Here is a 16,136-nt window from a genome sequence, read left to right as displayed (position 1 = left end):
AGCCGTGGTTTACAGTGAATTTATAACAACCCCCATAGCTGTTATAAATTCACTGTAAACCACGGCTTCACGGGGCTTATTGCTTTTTATAAAACGGATATTCCATATACGTAGTAAGGTTTCACAAAATAAAACAGATAAAACAGAGCAAATAAAGTGTAATGATATTAATAAAAACATTATTCTTCCGCTAAACAATGTAGTTCCTCCGAAACGGTTGTAGTTCCAACAAAGTGGCTGCCGAGCAACACACAAATGTAAACAAAGGTGTGTGTTCGTAGAGTAATTTCTAATAGTGTAAGCTTCGAACTTGGCTCAACCAATCAGAACCAAGGACCGGAACTATCCGTTTTAAAATAAAATATATACATTATAAATGTATAGTAGAATGTATCTCTCAGCAATAATAATACAGTAAAACACTAATAACGTTGCAAAAATTTTAATTTTCATTTGATGCATTGTAAAAGAAATTAAACCGTTAGGTTTTATGCATTAATTTGATTACCACCATTTGAAAGTGGTATCACATAAAAACTGAATAAAAAAAAACAACTAAAATTAAACAGAATTTGGGGGAAGAAATAAAACATTTCATAGAACCCTATATTAGCGAGCTTTAGACGCTCACCCTTGTAGTGGAGGCTGCAGCTGAGCCAGCGTGGATGGTCTTGGTTTGTTCCAGCCACCGTAGTCCAAAGTTGGGCGCACCTTTTTAAAGGGAGTTGAGTGATTGTAGTAGCCTCCGTGCCTCTGATAAGCACGTCAATTTAAGCTGGTGCGCCGCTAGTGTAACTTTGTTTGTTTCGCGCAAGCTGCAACAGCTCCGTTCCGTGTGACAGAAACACTCGGTTTAGCGGAACCTTTACGATTAATTAACCGTGACGTTTTAAAGCGCGGTTAAATCGCGAAACCGGTTAATCGCTGCATCCCTATACTATACAAAGTATTATTTAAACTATTTATAATAAAGCAATAAGCCCCAAGAAGCCGTGGTTTACAGTGAATTTATAACAACCCCCATAGCTGTTATAAATTCACTGTAAACCACGGCTTCACGGGGCTTATTGCTTTTTATAAAACGGATATTCCATATACGTAGTAAGGTTTCACAAAATAAAACAGATAAAACAGAGCAAATAAAGTGTAATGATATTAATAAAAACATTATTCTTCCGCTAAACAATGTAGTTCCTCCGAAACGGTTGTAGTTCCAACAAAGTGGTTGCCGAGCAACACACAAATGTAAATAAAGGTGTGTGTTCGTAGAGTAATTTCTAATAGTGTAAGCTTCGAACTTGGCTCAACCAATCAGAACCAAGGACCGGAACTATCCGTTTTAAAATAAAATATATACATTATAAATGTATAGTAGAATGTATCTCTCAGCAATAATAATACAGTAAAACACTAATAACGTTGCAAAAATTTTAATTTTCATTTGATGCATTGTAAAAGAAATTAAACCGTTAGGTTTTATGCATTAATTTGATTACCACCATTTGAAAGTGGTATCACATAAAAACTGAATTTAAAAAAACAACTAAAATTAAACAGAATTTGGGGGAAGAAATAAAACATTTCATAGAACCCTATATTAGCGAGCTTTAGACGCTCACCCTTGTAGTGGAGGCTGCGGCTGAGCCAGCGCGGATGGTCTTGGTTTGTTCCAGCCACCGTAGTCCAAAGTTGGGCGCACCTTTTTAAAGGGAGTTGAGTGATTAGTCAAAGTCACACGGTTTGGGCCATGCGTTTGATACCATGAAACCTGCTTAACATTGTGATTCAGCTGCAACAAAATAAACAAATAAGTCTAAATAGCATTCAACAAAATGCATTTGATGCACATGTCTTAAAATGACACTCTGTGTCTCTACGGAGAACCTTGCAGGTGTTTCTTAACCCTATAAACATCCTTCATCGTATTTCATACACATTTCTAAGGATTTAAATTATCAACATGATCAAGCTTTGCTGGAAAAAAATTGATGCACACAATCTACTACATGCCTTCAGTCATCTGATTAATAGGTTATACTTTAACAAATAAAAAGACTTTTAGTATAATTGTGAAAATGTCCACCTGCAGGTCTTTTTGCTGTTCAATCTTTACTTATGAAGATAAAATGTGTTTTATACTGTTAGTAATATTTCAAGATGAACATGTACTCAAACTCAAAATTAGATTTACCTGATTATCCATGTTTGTTTTTTTTATAGAAAAATTGTGTTAAAATGTGAGTATCAAATATGAGCCACCAGGCTTTTGAGGAATGTTTACTTGTTCATCTCTCAAACAGAGTTTTAATCATCTTTCAGAGTCAAAGTCACACGGTTTGGGCCATGCGTTTGATACCATGAAACCTGCTTAACGTTGTGATTCAGCTGCAACAAAATAAACAAATAAGTCTAAATAGCATTCAACAAAATGCATTTGATGCATATGTCTTAAAATGACACTCTGTGTCTCTACGGAGAACCTTGCAGGTGTTTCTTAACCCTATAAACATCCTTCATCGTATTTCATACACATTTCTAAGGATTTAAATGATCAACATGATCAAGCTTTGCTGAAAAAAAATTGATGCACACAATCTACTACATGCCTTCAGTCATCTGATTAATAGGTTATACTTTAACAAATAAAAAGACTTTTAGTATAATTGTGAAAATGTCCACCTGCAGGTCTTTTTGCTGTTCAATCTTTACTTATGAAGATAAAATGTGTTTTATACTGTTAGTAATATTTCAAGATGAACATGTACTCAAACTCAAAATTAGATTTACCTGATTATCCATGGTTTTTTTTTTTATAGAAAAATTGTTAAAATGTGAGTATCAAATATGAGCCACCAGGCTTTTGAGGAATGTTTACTTGTTCATCTCTCAAACAGAGTTTTAATCGAACTAAGCATTTAAAAATCATCTTAGAGACATTAATATGAGATACAGACTGACAAGTGATATTTATAAGCATTTAATGCAAGTAATCTGCTATACTGTTAACCTAACCATCAGCATTTCATTGGTTGGCCATATACAGTGGGTACGGAAAGTATTCAGACCCCCTTACATTTTTCACTCTGTTAAATTGCAGCCATTTGCTAAAATCATTTAAGTTAATTTTTTTCCCTCATTAATGTACACACAGCACCCCATATTGACAGAAAAACACAGAATTGTTGACATTTTTGCAGATTTATTAAAAAAGAAAAACTGAAATATCACATGGTCCTAAGTATTCAGACCCTTTGCTCAGTATTTAGTAGAAGCACCCTTTTGATCTAATACAGCCATGAGTCTTTTTGGGAAAGATGCAACAAGTTTTTCACACCTGGATTTGGGGATCCTCTGCCATTCCTCCTTGCAGATCCTCTCCAGTTCTGTCAGGTTAGATGGTAAACGTTGGTGGACAGCCATTTTTAGGTCTCTCCAGAGATGCTCAATTGGGTTTAAGTCAGGGCTCTGGCTGTGCTGTGTGTACATTAATGAGGAAAAAAAAATAACTTAAATGATTTTAGCAAATGGCTGCAATATAACAAAGAGTGAAAAATGTAAGGGGGTCTGAATACTTTCCGTACCCACTGTAAATATCAGCAACTGCACCAAATTGCATTTTTTTTTTCAAGCTTCATATCCTCACTATATCATACTTTATGAAACAGAAAAGTCTGGGGACAGGAGAGCTGTCAGTCAATACATTGGGGAAAAAAGTTACTTGCATTACTTATTTGAAAAAGTAACTCAGATATTCTCTTGTAAATTGAAGTAATGCGTTACTTTACTAGTTACTTGAAAAAAGTAATCTGATTACGTAACGCGCGTTACTTGTAATGAGTTACCCCCAACACTGGGTGCATGTATGAAATATGATCCTCAAACAGCATTTGTAATGACAGTTATCATATGTCAGGCTTTCGGCTGCGAATGCAAAGACAGATCTGTACCTGAAACACCTTCGGAGTGCCGCCACTGTTGAACTTGACAAGCAGGTTTATTTTGTTGTCTCTCTCGTGGATTTCAAAGACCCCCTCTTTCCATTTGGTGGTCCCCAGCTCGCCACACCTGATGCGGATGCGGACAGCGCCACCGCTGGTCAGCTTGGGCACTGCGGCGGCCATGAGGGCGAGAGGCGCTCAAAACCCGGCTCTGGACACAATCGAGAGCGAAGAGGTGATGAAGACGAGAGACCATGTCCGACACGAAACCGCGAGAGACGCAGACACGTGAATGTGTCACCGGTGCGACCGCACACACGAGCGAAGACGGGCTCACGGCGGCTTCAGCGCAAAGCACACAACCCACGTGTCGGACATGAATGGGACTCACAAACAATAAACAACAGCGACTCAGAGTCACGCGTGAATGTCATTTAACGATACCTCTAGAATAACGACCCGGCCGTTTAAAACTAATCAACGACAACTAACGGAGCACAAAAAGCGCCGGTGTAAAATCTAATGCGCATTAGACAGTTATATCACTTCTCGAGTCAAATCTTCGCAACCGCTCCACTTAACACAAAACTAAATCATTGAGTCAGATCTCAAGTGTTGCTTTAAAAGCCTTGAGCTGAAGTATGACACACTTCTGACATCTTAAAGTGAAGTAACTGCCCGAAGCTCTCCTAGATAAGGTCTTGTCATAAAGAGCCGCATGTTTCGAGGAGCTCCAGCGAGTACAGCTGAACGTAAACAAACACATCAGCAAACATCACGCGCCCTTTACATCAACCAACTTGACTAGCTTCCCTAGAGACCGCACACACTTCAAGCAAACTAACTCTCGTGTGATCCGCAGAAACGCGTCTTTGTTTGGCAGTATCCTCACACTCCGCTGTGAGGTAATGACACACGCAGCTAATTAACTAGCATTAGCAGCCCAGGCCGTGTGACAGGCTTGGCTCCGCTAACTGACCGCTCTGATAAAAACGCGGGCAAATTCTGCTCACACACCGCATCTCGTTTACCTGCGGGAGGGAAATCCCTCGAAGAAAGCGCTGGAGGGTGAAGGTATCCGCTCAGTGTGGCGCGCTGTCAGTGTGTGAGTTTTGCCGGCTACGATGTTATCTGCGCTCGCGCCCCACGAGCAGCCGACGATGGCGGGAACGTGAACATCTAGAGCGGAAATGGGAGGTGAGAAGAGGCGCGCCAACTCTCGCGAGATTTCAGAGTTCGGCGCCGACGGCGCTCCCAGTGTTGCCAACTTAGCAATTTTGTTGCTGAATTTAGCAACTTTTTCTTCCAAAAGCGCCTAGCAACATATTTAGCTATTTTTTAAATTTATTTGGCAGCTTTTAGCAACTTTAGCTAAGTGGCTCAAACTATGAAAAGGCACAGTTGACCGTTTAAATCCCACAAAAAGAGGAAACCAAAGATGCCTAGCAGTACACACGGTACAGGAATTAAGTTAGCTGCTATTTGCAGTTGTTTAATAGTAATAATAATAATTGAATGCTGTTGTGTTTCATTCATGAGCCACTTTGTGAGTAGCTTGTGCCTGTGGTTGTTCAGGAGTTAGTACACTGTAAGAAAAACATGCAGAAAAGTGGAAAAGGTGCTAGTAACTTTCCAGGACGTTATCCGTTCCCGAAAACACAAAATACAACGCGTAATTAAAAATGCAGGTGGAAAAATCAATCCAGAAACTATTAACACAGTAGCCTGTGCATTATATTTGATTCATTATGGCTACGAGCAAATCTAAATGAACGTATATAATATATAAATATATATATATGTGTGTTTTTGCTGAGATTTGACACAATGCTGCGTCGTGATTACGTCATGACGTCATCACGCAACATCTTTCAGCAACAAAGCCACCTTCCTGTAGCAACTTCCCCTGAAAACTAGCTGGCAACACCGGTGTTCACTTGCATTAGAGACGCTGAATCAAATGTATGTTTGAGGAACAGCATGAACTTAACCAGAATGAGCCAAAACATTAGGAGCATCGCAAAGCCTCTTCTGATTGGCTGCTGAGGCGGAAGTAACTCACAGCATTATAGCCACGCAGAAAGGTCTTCTTCCTTCGCTCAGGACTTTAACATCTCTGTGCAGAGCAAGAGATTTAAACCGGCGACGGTGAGTCACTAATGATTTTTGGCATAAAAGAAAAATCAATCATTTTGACCCATTGTTGGCTATTGCTACAACTATACCTGTGCTACTTATGACTGGTTTTGTGGTCCAGGGTCACATATTTGCTATTAGTCCAGCTTAAACTGTTAAACACCATTTTGGTAATACAATAGAATGGATGTTTTCCTAGTTAGTTTGTCAACTTATGTTACACTACACACTTCGCAACCCTTCAGCAATAATCTTTAAAAACCGACAAACCATGTTTGTTAACTGTTGCGCACGTTGCTAGCTCATGAACACACTCACTCTTCTCTAACACGTAGAAGGTTCATTTACGATTGAAAAGAAAAAATGCAAACAATTCATTATCACTGGATACAGTCACACACAGTATGATCATGAATGTAATTCAAGAAATGGCTCGATAGGGTAACTTAGACCGTAACATAGTTTTGTAGTTTCGCCATTTGACTCATAATTTCAATGACAGGCCTCGTCTGGCCAACCACATTCTGTTTTCTTGATCGGGTTAACCTCAAATTTAAATATATATTTCAATTTGGGGTTAATCCGATTAAGAAAACAAAATGTGGTTGGCCAGACGAGGCCTGTCATTGAAAATGACAGGTTAATAATGTTGAAGCTGGTGAATTTAAGTCTTAAGTAAATGTATGTAAATTCATAACAATGTACCCAAAACAATTGACGGGCAGTTATTTGATAATAGGTTATAGTAGATAAAATATTGAGGGGGAAAAAAAACAAACAAATGAAAGGACACGTATATTATACAATAATGTGTTCAACATTTCAAAAAGTTATATCAAATACAAAAAGCCATTTTTAGTTGCAGGGGGTTGTTTGATCAAATAACATAGTTGATAGAACTTGAGCAAAATAAAATATTTTCTTAAATTAAATTTGAATTCAATGAAACAAAAAAACTAATTTTTCTGAAGTATGTAGAATTAGAAATAATTTCATATAGATAATGTAGCCTTAATTATTTTGAACTCAAAGACCCGCTCATAGCAAAAACGGTAATTTAAGGGTTATCAAGGCAATTTCAAGTAAACTGAAACATAAGGTGCACAAAATATTTGTACAAGATTATAATGTTCTTTCCCTTAATGGATAAAATTTCAATTTCTTTAGAAGTATATATATATATTTATCATTAATTGAAATGAAATGTGCTATAAATTGTCATATGCACAAAAAGCCCAAAGAATTCTATTCACAGTTACGCAATTTCTTTGGTCATTCAGTTTTGGCTATATGATTAATATTGTGAAATCAGGTATGTCTGGGTTTCAGACAGCATCATTATTATTACCTTCTCCTTTCCAGGTGTGTGATGTCAGCTGACGTCCTTCTGAGCGGTGGTGCTCCGATGCGCCGCGGGCCCTACATCAGCATGATCACCAACCGGACCATGAACTTGCTGATCCGTGCTGCCATGCTCTTTATGGTGGGCGTGTTTCTAGCACTCGTGCTAAACCTGCTACAGGTGCAGCGTAACGTCACTCTCTTCCCTCCAGACGTCATCAGCAGCATTTTCTCCTCCGCCTGGTGGGTTCCTCCCTGCTGTGGAACAGCTGCAGGTACACAAACACACACACGACATATTACGATTGTCTGAACTGCTTCTGTCATAACTGAGGATTCTCACAGAAACTAATGCTGTTGTCGTTCTCAAGACAGTATATGTACAGTATATGGGGTCTGTGAGATCTGTGATGTCGATTTAAATGCCACTCTTCTTTCTTCAGCGTTTATAGGTTTGCTGTATCCCTGTATGGATCGTCGTCTGGGGGAGCCGCATAAGCTCAAGAGAGAGTGGTCTAACGTGATGCGCTGTGTGGCCGTCTTTGTGGGCATAAATCACGCCAGTGCTGTATCCTTCTCCTCGCATTTCTTCTTGTTCCTTTTCTAACAAAGTCATTCTGTCAAGCTGTTCAGCTGCAATAGATGAACACAGTTTTAGTCGCATTGTTTGTCTTAAAGTCACGCTGTAACAAAATTCATATTTTCTTACATAATGTGACACACATCTGGAAAAAAAAATGTAGGACAGAGACTTGGTACTATTCATCTGAATGCTTGCTTGTGATTGATAAGACTGATAAGATGCATTTAGAAAATAGATTGCATTTTTTTTTTTTACGCATACGTTTTTGGTTGTCCGCGTTCACAGAACCAGAGATAAACATAATTTTTTTCTGCACTGGAAATGACATTGAGCTGATAATAAATGTGGCCGTTTTATAGAGTGCTGCAGTGATGACTTGTTTTTGTAGGTCAACCCATAAAATAGCATCAGCCTTGGTTCCTTCGACAAAAATCAATAGGATTTTTCTGTTGGCTTTTGGAGTATTGCAAAAAATCAACTGTGTGACCAACAAATGTTTATCATTTAAACATTTTGTTGAAACAAATTGAAACAACTTTTATACATTTTTAATCCTAAATGCAATCACCAGAAGTAAAAAAAGATAAATGTAGCTTATAAACAAACAACACCACGGTTTCATGACTTGTCTCATGTCACCACCATTTGAGCGTCTGACACTTCTTTCAGTCTTTACAAAAATTCCCTGAAAGTGTGAGTTCGAATAGTTTGCAAGAGTGCAATTATAAACAATGAGGTTGTGAAACTGGACTAGTGAGTAGTTTATCTGTTCAGTTTGACAACCACCTTTTGCAAGACGCTTTTTTTTTAAAAAAAAACACAATTTGGAATTACTGATGTGGTTTATGATGTAGTATAAAAGCTTGTGTGAACATGAACAACAGACCTTATTTCAGGCTTTCAAACAAAAACCATTGAATTCAGGACAATGGAACCGGAAGTGCTAAAATGCTACCTCGTTTCTGGGTTTGGGCCTTCAATAATACATCATCCCTGCTGCACACTATTCTGCAAAAAATGATATCGCTCTTGTACGACTTGTTATCTTTAACCCTGGTGCCAACAGAAGGTGGACTTTGCGAATAATGTGCAGCTGTCATTGACGCTGGCTGCCTTGTCTGTCGGCCTGTGGTGGACGTTCGATCGTTCACGCAGTGGTTTTGGGCTGGGAGTCATCATTGCAACACTTGCCACACTTGCCACCCAGCTGCTGGTTTACAACGGAGTCTTTCGGTGAGTTTCATACACGCTCTGTTATAAGTCTGCACAATATAGTCAGTTGGAAGCATCACTGAATGACAAAAGTAGTTTTAAGGCCAGTTCACACCAAGAGCGATAGCTATAAGATCTACTGCTTACACTTGCATCATTAAAAGCCTGTTTTGCTTGGATGTTTTGTTTGGTACTTCACTGTCTATGTGTGCAGATATACCTCCCCTGACTTCCTGTACATTCGGTCCTGGCTGCCATGTATCTTCTTCGCCGGGGTCATAACAGTGGGGAATATTGGACGACAGCTAGCTCTGGTAAACTTTTGCGTTGTTACTCAAACATAATCAAACCTCAGTGGACTGAACGGATTTAACACTGATGTCAGAAAGAGATTTTTTTTTTTTTTTTTTTAAGAAATTAATATATTTATTCAGCAAGGATTCGTTAAAGGTGACAGTAAAGACGTTTATGCATGTATTTATTTATTTATATAAATTATTTATTTATAAAATACATGCTGTTTTTTAAACTTTCTATTCAACGGAGAATTCAGATGTAAAATATTTCAGTTTCTACAAAAATATTAAGCAGCACAACTGTTTTCAAAATTGATAATTGATTTAAAAAAACAAAATGTGACACTGAAGACTGGAATAATGACGCTGACAATTCAGCTTTGCATCCCAGGAATAAAACTCGTCAGAGTAGAAGAAACGCTCAGTGCAGCAAAATATAGAGACAGCTTTAATGAAAACCCAATCGAGAGCATTCAGAACCTCAGACTGGGCAGAAGGCAATGACCCTAAGCACACAGCAAGAGTGGCTTATAGATAACTGTGAATGTCCTTGAGTGGCCCAGCCACAGCCTGAGCTTGAACCCAGTCAAATATTTCTGGAGAAACCTGAAAAAACCCGTCGCATCATACCCAAAAAGACTGCTTCAGCTAAGTAAAGAATACTTATGCAACGTACTTAAAGTTTTTTTATTTTTAATAAATTTGCGAATTTGTGACAGTTCAGTTTTTGCTTTGCCATCATGGTGTATGGAGTGTAGATTGATGTCGAAAAAAAGTAATTTAAAGCAGTTTAACATAAGGCTGCAACATAAAACGTGAAATAAATGTAGGGGTATGAATACTTTCGCAAGACACTATATATATATATATAGCACGTTTATTTGCATTTCATCAAATGTTTTACCAGTGTGTAACAACTTTGAAAGATCTTTAAATTGTGATGTGTAGTTATGTTGCCTTTCAAAACACTATATTGCATTGATTTGTGTTTCTTTGTTTGCTGCAGTATGAGTACAAAGTCAGTCAAGAAAAGACCCACCAGGATTAAGGAAGAATCCTCTGCACACACGGGAAAATCCAGGATAAAGTAGTGAAGCAGGAGCACCATGACTGACAGAGTGATCCATCATTGAGGAGGAGCTGCTGGACAGTGTTATGATTTATACCTCCAGATCTGTTTCCTGCCTCCTCAGACGCTCAGGTTCTCTAAGTGTGTGTAACGGTAAGATATGATGTTGTTTACACACTCTCATACTGTCTTCGCCAGCGCTGAAATGCTGTAAAGCTGCTGTAAAGTGCCAAACTGACTCTGACTGATCAAACTGTGTGACTGTCCTCACCTCATGACTGGAGGCAAAGCCTGGTGTGTAAAAGATGGGCAATGTATTGACTGAATATTTACATGCATTTCATGCACAGACACAAAACTCAATCGCAAGAAATGTTCTATATGATCTTGATACTGTTGTGGCCTCTATCCTCTGTGACGGGTGAAGGAGAGTCATCTGAACAAAGCACCATCATCGGATCTCATTCATCATACAGAAAAATCACTGGTCATTAGAAGTAACGAGAGTAATATAGAGTATTATGACAGGGCATCAAGTCTGTTACATATCACTTTACTAAAGGGCAGTTCACGTCTGCTGTGTCTCAGATCCAACAGTAGTGGGCGTCAGAGGATAACTGACCCGTCACCCTGTGTTTGTAGATGCAGTGCTAAACACAAAAGACATCATATTTTCTAACAGACTAACCAGTGTGCTGTGTTCATTAGTTGAATATTTTATTGTAATGCATTCCTCGTTATAGCCAGGGCTGCGTTTCCCAAAAGCATCGTAAGCTTAAGTTGATCGTAGCTCCATTGGTTTGAATGGGTCTACGATGTACTTAAGCGTACCATGCTTTTGGGCAACGCAGCCCTGATCATTCCTTGCTAGACCCGAAGAACTCATCAGTTTTGACTGAATGAAGCATCCCTTAGCTCCAGAAATCTCTTAGTTTCACAATACAATTAAAATGCTTCTTAATGACATTCCATTTGATCATTACCAAAGCCTTAAAATAACTTTAAGATAACAGATAGATTGGAGCTCAAAGTAAAGAGGATAGAGGAGGCAAACCACAATCTGTGCACTGATTTTAGAGAAATTAAGGGAATTTTTTTTATTTTTTTAAATCTTGGCTCTGTTTATTGGGAGGATATTTTATGAAAAACTGAGTAGAATGCAAAATAAGTGGGATCAATGTGTTTTAAGTGTTACAATGAGACTTGACAACTTAAACAATTGTAGACTTGCAAGAGTAATTGTACAATTTGTACGTGACCATCTGAAAGCGAGCATGTTGGGATGTTTTCTCAGGCATGGGTGATTACTTGATCCACGGTTTGTATTTAACCACATTTACCGTTTTTTGAAATTGAAGTTACATGTTTGTTATTATTACATCTGCGTCATTAAAAGAGACTTTCTTTGAGTTTATTTTCTTTGGTTACTATTATAACTATATACTATTTTTTTTAGGCTTCTGTGCATTCATTGAAAGTTATTTTTAAATTCATTCAGTTAGTAAACAAACAAAAAAATTATACTTTAATGCAATTAATGCATATACATTGTGTAATCAGTGCTTGATACTCATTAATTACACATTTTAAGTAATGTAATCGGATTACTTTTAGATTACTTTTGACCTAACTCATTTATTACATTGATTTTAACAGGATAATTTTGGTTGATTGGTCTTATTTGGAAAAAAAAAGACGATTACCCCTTGGCAACTAGTTGGTCAAACTAGTTCTTAAGACGTTCTTAACATGGCTAAGTTTATGCAACTTGGCCCTAGTTTCAAGATGTTTTGTATAGTATTTTCTTTACTCTTTACTTCGAAAACTATGTCTAAAAAGGGTAATATTGTATGTATTTGAGGTCTGAGATATAGGAACGGTGAAGAGAGAGAGGGCAAACACTTTGCATTTTAGGTCAGCATTGCCGTCTGATCAGCCAATACTGTCTTAAATAGCCTGCATAGCATTTATATTATGGGATTTTGACCCAATATATTCAGTGTTTTCAATATATTCAGTTTTTGTAAACTGTTGCAACAAGATGTTAAAAAATGAAAAGCAAGATGAGGAGCATTAAACATTACAATATGTAAAGGTTTTCTAAACTGAGGTTTGTAAAGGGACTGTAGGGGGGTCGTATGTTTAATAAATAAATCATAAAAATGTTAAAAAAAAAATCATTTTAAAATAGCAATCAAAGCACTTACTGAAAAAGATGAAGTATGTGTTTACCTGCATGTCATGTGACCATTAACCAATCTCAGAGAACCAATGTGCAAATGTGTTACTTCATTGCTAACTTATTACATTAAAATCTCAAGAGCACTTCAAATAAATATATTGGGTAAAAAGGTAAGGCTGACCAAAAAAAAAGTTTGGGAATGCCTGCATTACATGTAAATAAGAAATAACATGAATTTGTGCATTTAATGCATTCCAAAGACAGTAATACATGGTTAAATATGAATCACTGATAATTCAAATAAAAATGAATGTGTTCATCGGTAGTTTATGCGATGTTAAAATATTGAGAAAAAAAAAATGTTGTAAATCAAGTTGTCAAATGCTGTGTAATTACATAGCCACCTGACTGAATGTCCACAAAACTGGTAGACTTTCTGAATGTATAAGCAGAGGGCTATTTCAGGAAAAAGAGAAATTAGGGAAAATCAATAAATTATGAATAATGTATTGCTATTGTGTGAATATGTAATCATGTATTCCATAAAAAAAGTAACTGTAATCTTATTATAAGTACTTAATGTTTGGAATCTGATTAAGTAATCCAGATTACACTACCCTGCACTGAATTATATGACATATATTCATATTTTATACGTGCACTATGCTTTTGTTGCCATATACTTTAGTCAGGGTAGCTTTATTTTTAATTTCGAAACACCAGATTGCACGGATCACTATTTGAAATATCTGAATTTTACTAGTTGAAATACTCTTTAAGATATTTTGGGATAATGTGATTTTTAGAAAACTTTATCCAGGCTGGGCCAAGCCCATGATCTAACAGTTACCTGTCTTGCCAGATACTATTATTACACAAAGGAGAGCACAAAAGAAGGATTTGCAATGCATAAATAATTCTATTGGCCTCAGAGAGCAGATTTTTGTGACATAAAAGTGCAAACTAATAACAGTTTTGATTAAGGAATGGTAATTGTTGGGTTCTTTGTCAGTTGTGCTCAATGCCTTCTGTGACAGACATGTTTGGCATTGAGGATGTTTTTTTCTGTTCAGTTGAAAACTGCTGATGTCCAAATGATTTATGGGGGTTTGAGAATGTGTTAAACAGAGCTCAGTGTACTATATGCTTTTATTGATGATTAATGATTTTCTTCCCACAACAGTGAAACCTGAAATTACCAATATTGTGGAGAGCATCTAATGGTCTCCATAAGGAAAATGGCTTAGAAACATACTAAAATCTGTATTTTAGACATGTTTATAGGGTGTTAGGGGATAGAGAATATCATTGACTGAAGGCAATGGAGAGCCTTCCACATGACAGAAAAATAAGTGCGTGTGTGTGTGTGTGTGTGGTAGCAGATTTACAGCATGATGTTCAGCATGGTTGGCTTCTCCATATCTCAGTAACACTGACTGCTGTAATCGCAGTTATGGGCTGTGTGCGTTTAATCGATTTGACTGTGTCAGTCTGTGTGTGTGTGTGGTCCCATGTAACTGCTCAAAGCCTGAACAACCAGTCATCACTAACTCTCCAAGGACAGTTTTGGCAAAAAATATGACTTGTGTCTCATACACACAAACACACACACACACTGGTTTGTTTTTATGGTTTATGGGGACTCTCCATAGGCATAATGGTTTTTATACTGTACAAACCGTATTGTCTATTGCCCTACACCAACCCTACCCCTAAACCTACCCCTCACAGGAAACTTTCTGCATTTTTAGATTTTCAAAAAAACTCATTCTGAATTATTTATAAGCCTTTTGAATTATGGAGACACTGAAAATGTTCTCATAAATCACCTTCCCGTTGTAATACCTGTCATACCCATGTTATTATACAAATTTGTGTCCTCATAAACCACATAAACATGCACACACACTGCCTCGTTCTGTAAAGGTTAATGCAGAAGATCTGCTTCGTGCACTAGTTAATCCATTCTGCTCAGTTCCAGAGAGTGTGAAGGAAGTGTGAAGCAGCGCTTTTAGCCTGATCTCACACAGCTGCTTGCCATTTATCTCTCCTCTTGACTTCTGAATTCTGATTCCTTCAGCCTAGATTTTCATTTTATGTTTTCACCAGTTTGAAGAATGTCTCAAACTGAATGATGAATGGAAGGATTGTTTCCTGTTACAAGAAGGCATTCACCATATGTTTGGAAATCTGCACATGACTTTTCTATAAATGCTTTGAGAATAATTAACAAGAAACCTAAGATATTTTGGCTAAAATGATGAGCGTGCTATCATATAGTGGAGACCGGGGATATTCGGACAAAGTTTTATCTCACTGTGGGATGAATTTTAAATGGATATTTCTGTATAAACACAAAACTTAAAGGAATAGTTCACCCAAAAATGAAAATTCATGTCATTTACTCAAAATGACATTCAAAAAATGTTGAATATATACAACCCTGCTCTTGATCTCCAGACATCAGGTCTGCGCTCCTCTACAGTATCTGAGCACTAAAGGCTGTTTAGACACATCACACATTTGTACAGCAGGATTGTTTTCCTCTCGGGTGCGCATCTGATGGTTGCTTCTGACTTCTGACTCCTGACCGTGAAAGTGTGCTGTTAAATTAACACTGTAGAGAGCAGCAGATGCATGGAGATTGACAGGAGGCCTTGTTCTCCTCGCCACGCGACTGATCACAGAGGGGGGTGAATCTGAGGAGTTAGGTGAAGATCTCTGACACAGTCCTGTGCTGGAGACAGTATGTATTTCTAACGGGCTACCGGGGCTCTGAAGTGGAAACAAGCAGACAGGAACGACACAGGCTTGCTCATTATGAAGGATCTGAACAGCCATGCCAAGTTCAGAATCAGAAAACGTGACAGTCAGCCAGGACAGATAATGTATCATGATATATTAGTTGAATCACTCTACCCTTGTGAAAATGAAGTGCACTTTAGCATACTTTTTCATATATTCAAAAAGTATTTCTAACAGAAATAATATGCTTTAAAAGAACATTTTAAAATGTATTATAATTTAAATAGATTTGAAATGCCATTAGTTGAACATTAGAGTGCTTTTTGACCCTCTTAAGAAAAAACTTAAGTACATCTTTACATTTAATTCCATAATTTCTTCTATTGTCTATGAAATACGGTTAAAGCAATGGTGAATGACAAGCATTTATGGTAAACTAAAATATATTTTAATGACGTTTCTATTGAAACTTGTATGTCAAGTTGCAATTTAGTACATGTAAGTACACTTTAGTTTCCTTTTATTTCATTAACATTATATATTGCCTGCAAGTACATTTTTTATATATTTTTCATATTTGAAGTATATTACAAGTGCACATTCAGTACAATTAAGCACACTTATTTTAAACATT

At 37.3% G+C, this 16,136-nt stretch overlaps 2 protein-coding genes across 2 annotated transcripts in view; one reads left to right on the top strand and one right to left on the bottom strand.

Moving 5' to 3' along the window:
- Positions 1-5,139, bottom strand: part of LOC107549892 (ubiquitin carboxyl-terminal hydrolase 37-like) — a 13,187-nt gene extending 8,048 nt beyond the window's left edge. Inside the window, exons 1-5 of the mRNA XM_016231078.1 lie at positions 4,970-5,139; positions 3,948-4,149; positions 2,307-2,385; positions 1,620-1,699; positions 632-753 (exon numbers count right to left, since the gene is read on the bottom strand). Coding sequence (XP_016086564.1) covers positions 632-753; positions 1,620-1,699; positions 2,307-2,385; positions 3,948-4,121 — 455 coding nt within the window. The 5' untranslated portion in view covers positions 4,122-4,149; positions 4,970-5,139. The remainder of the gene's footprint in view (positions 1-631; positions 754-1,619; positions 1,700-2,306; positions 2,386-3,947; positions 4,150-4,969) is intronic.
- A 666-nt stretch (positions 5,140-5,805) lies between these two features.
- Positions 5,806-11,969, top strand: LOC107549914 (insulin-induced gene 2 protein-like). Its single transcript, XM_016231100.1, has 6 exons — positions 5,806-6,086; positions 7,437-7,690; positions 7,859-7,983; positions 9,065-9,231; positions 9,425-9,524; positions 10,513-11,969. The coding sequence occupies exons 2-6, from the start codon at positions 7,444-7,446 to the stop codon at positions 10,552-10,554; spliced, it is 681 nt and encodes a 226-aa protein (XP_016086586.1). The 5' UTR covers positions 5,806-6,086; positions 7,437-7,443; the 3' UTR covers positions 10,555-11,969.
- The last annotated feature ends 4,167 nt before the right edge of the window (positions 11,970-16,136 follow it).

This window comes from Sinocyclocheilus grahami, unplaced genomic scaffold (assembly GCF_001515645.1).
Source record: "Sinocyclocheilus grahami isolate Dianchi unplaced genomic scaffold, SAMN03320097.WGS_v1.1 scaffold383.1, whole genome shotgun sequence".
NCBI lineage: Eukaryota > Metazoa > Chordata > Actinopteri > Cypriniformes > Cyprinidae > Sinocyclocheilus > Sinocyclocheilus grahami.
This window is presented reverse-complemented; position numbering and strand designations above follow the sequence as displayed.

What these genes read in the sequence shown, in the direction of transcription:
- LOC107549914 (XM_016231100.1), top strand. Translation starts at nt 7,444, where the DNA reads ATGTCAGCTGACGTCCTTCTGAGCGGTGGTGCTCCGATGCGCCGCGGG. An exon ending in CTGCTGTGGAACAGCTGCAG is followed by an intron (nt 7,691 to 7,858) that starts GTACACAAACAC and finishes TTCTTTCTTCAG; the next exon opens with CGTTTATAGGTTTGCTGTAT. An exon ending in TTGGACGACAGCTAGCTCTG is followed by an intron (nt 9,525 to 10,512) that starts GTAAACTTTTGC and finishes TGTTTGCTGCAG; the next exon opens with TATGAGTACAAAGTCAGTCA.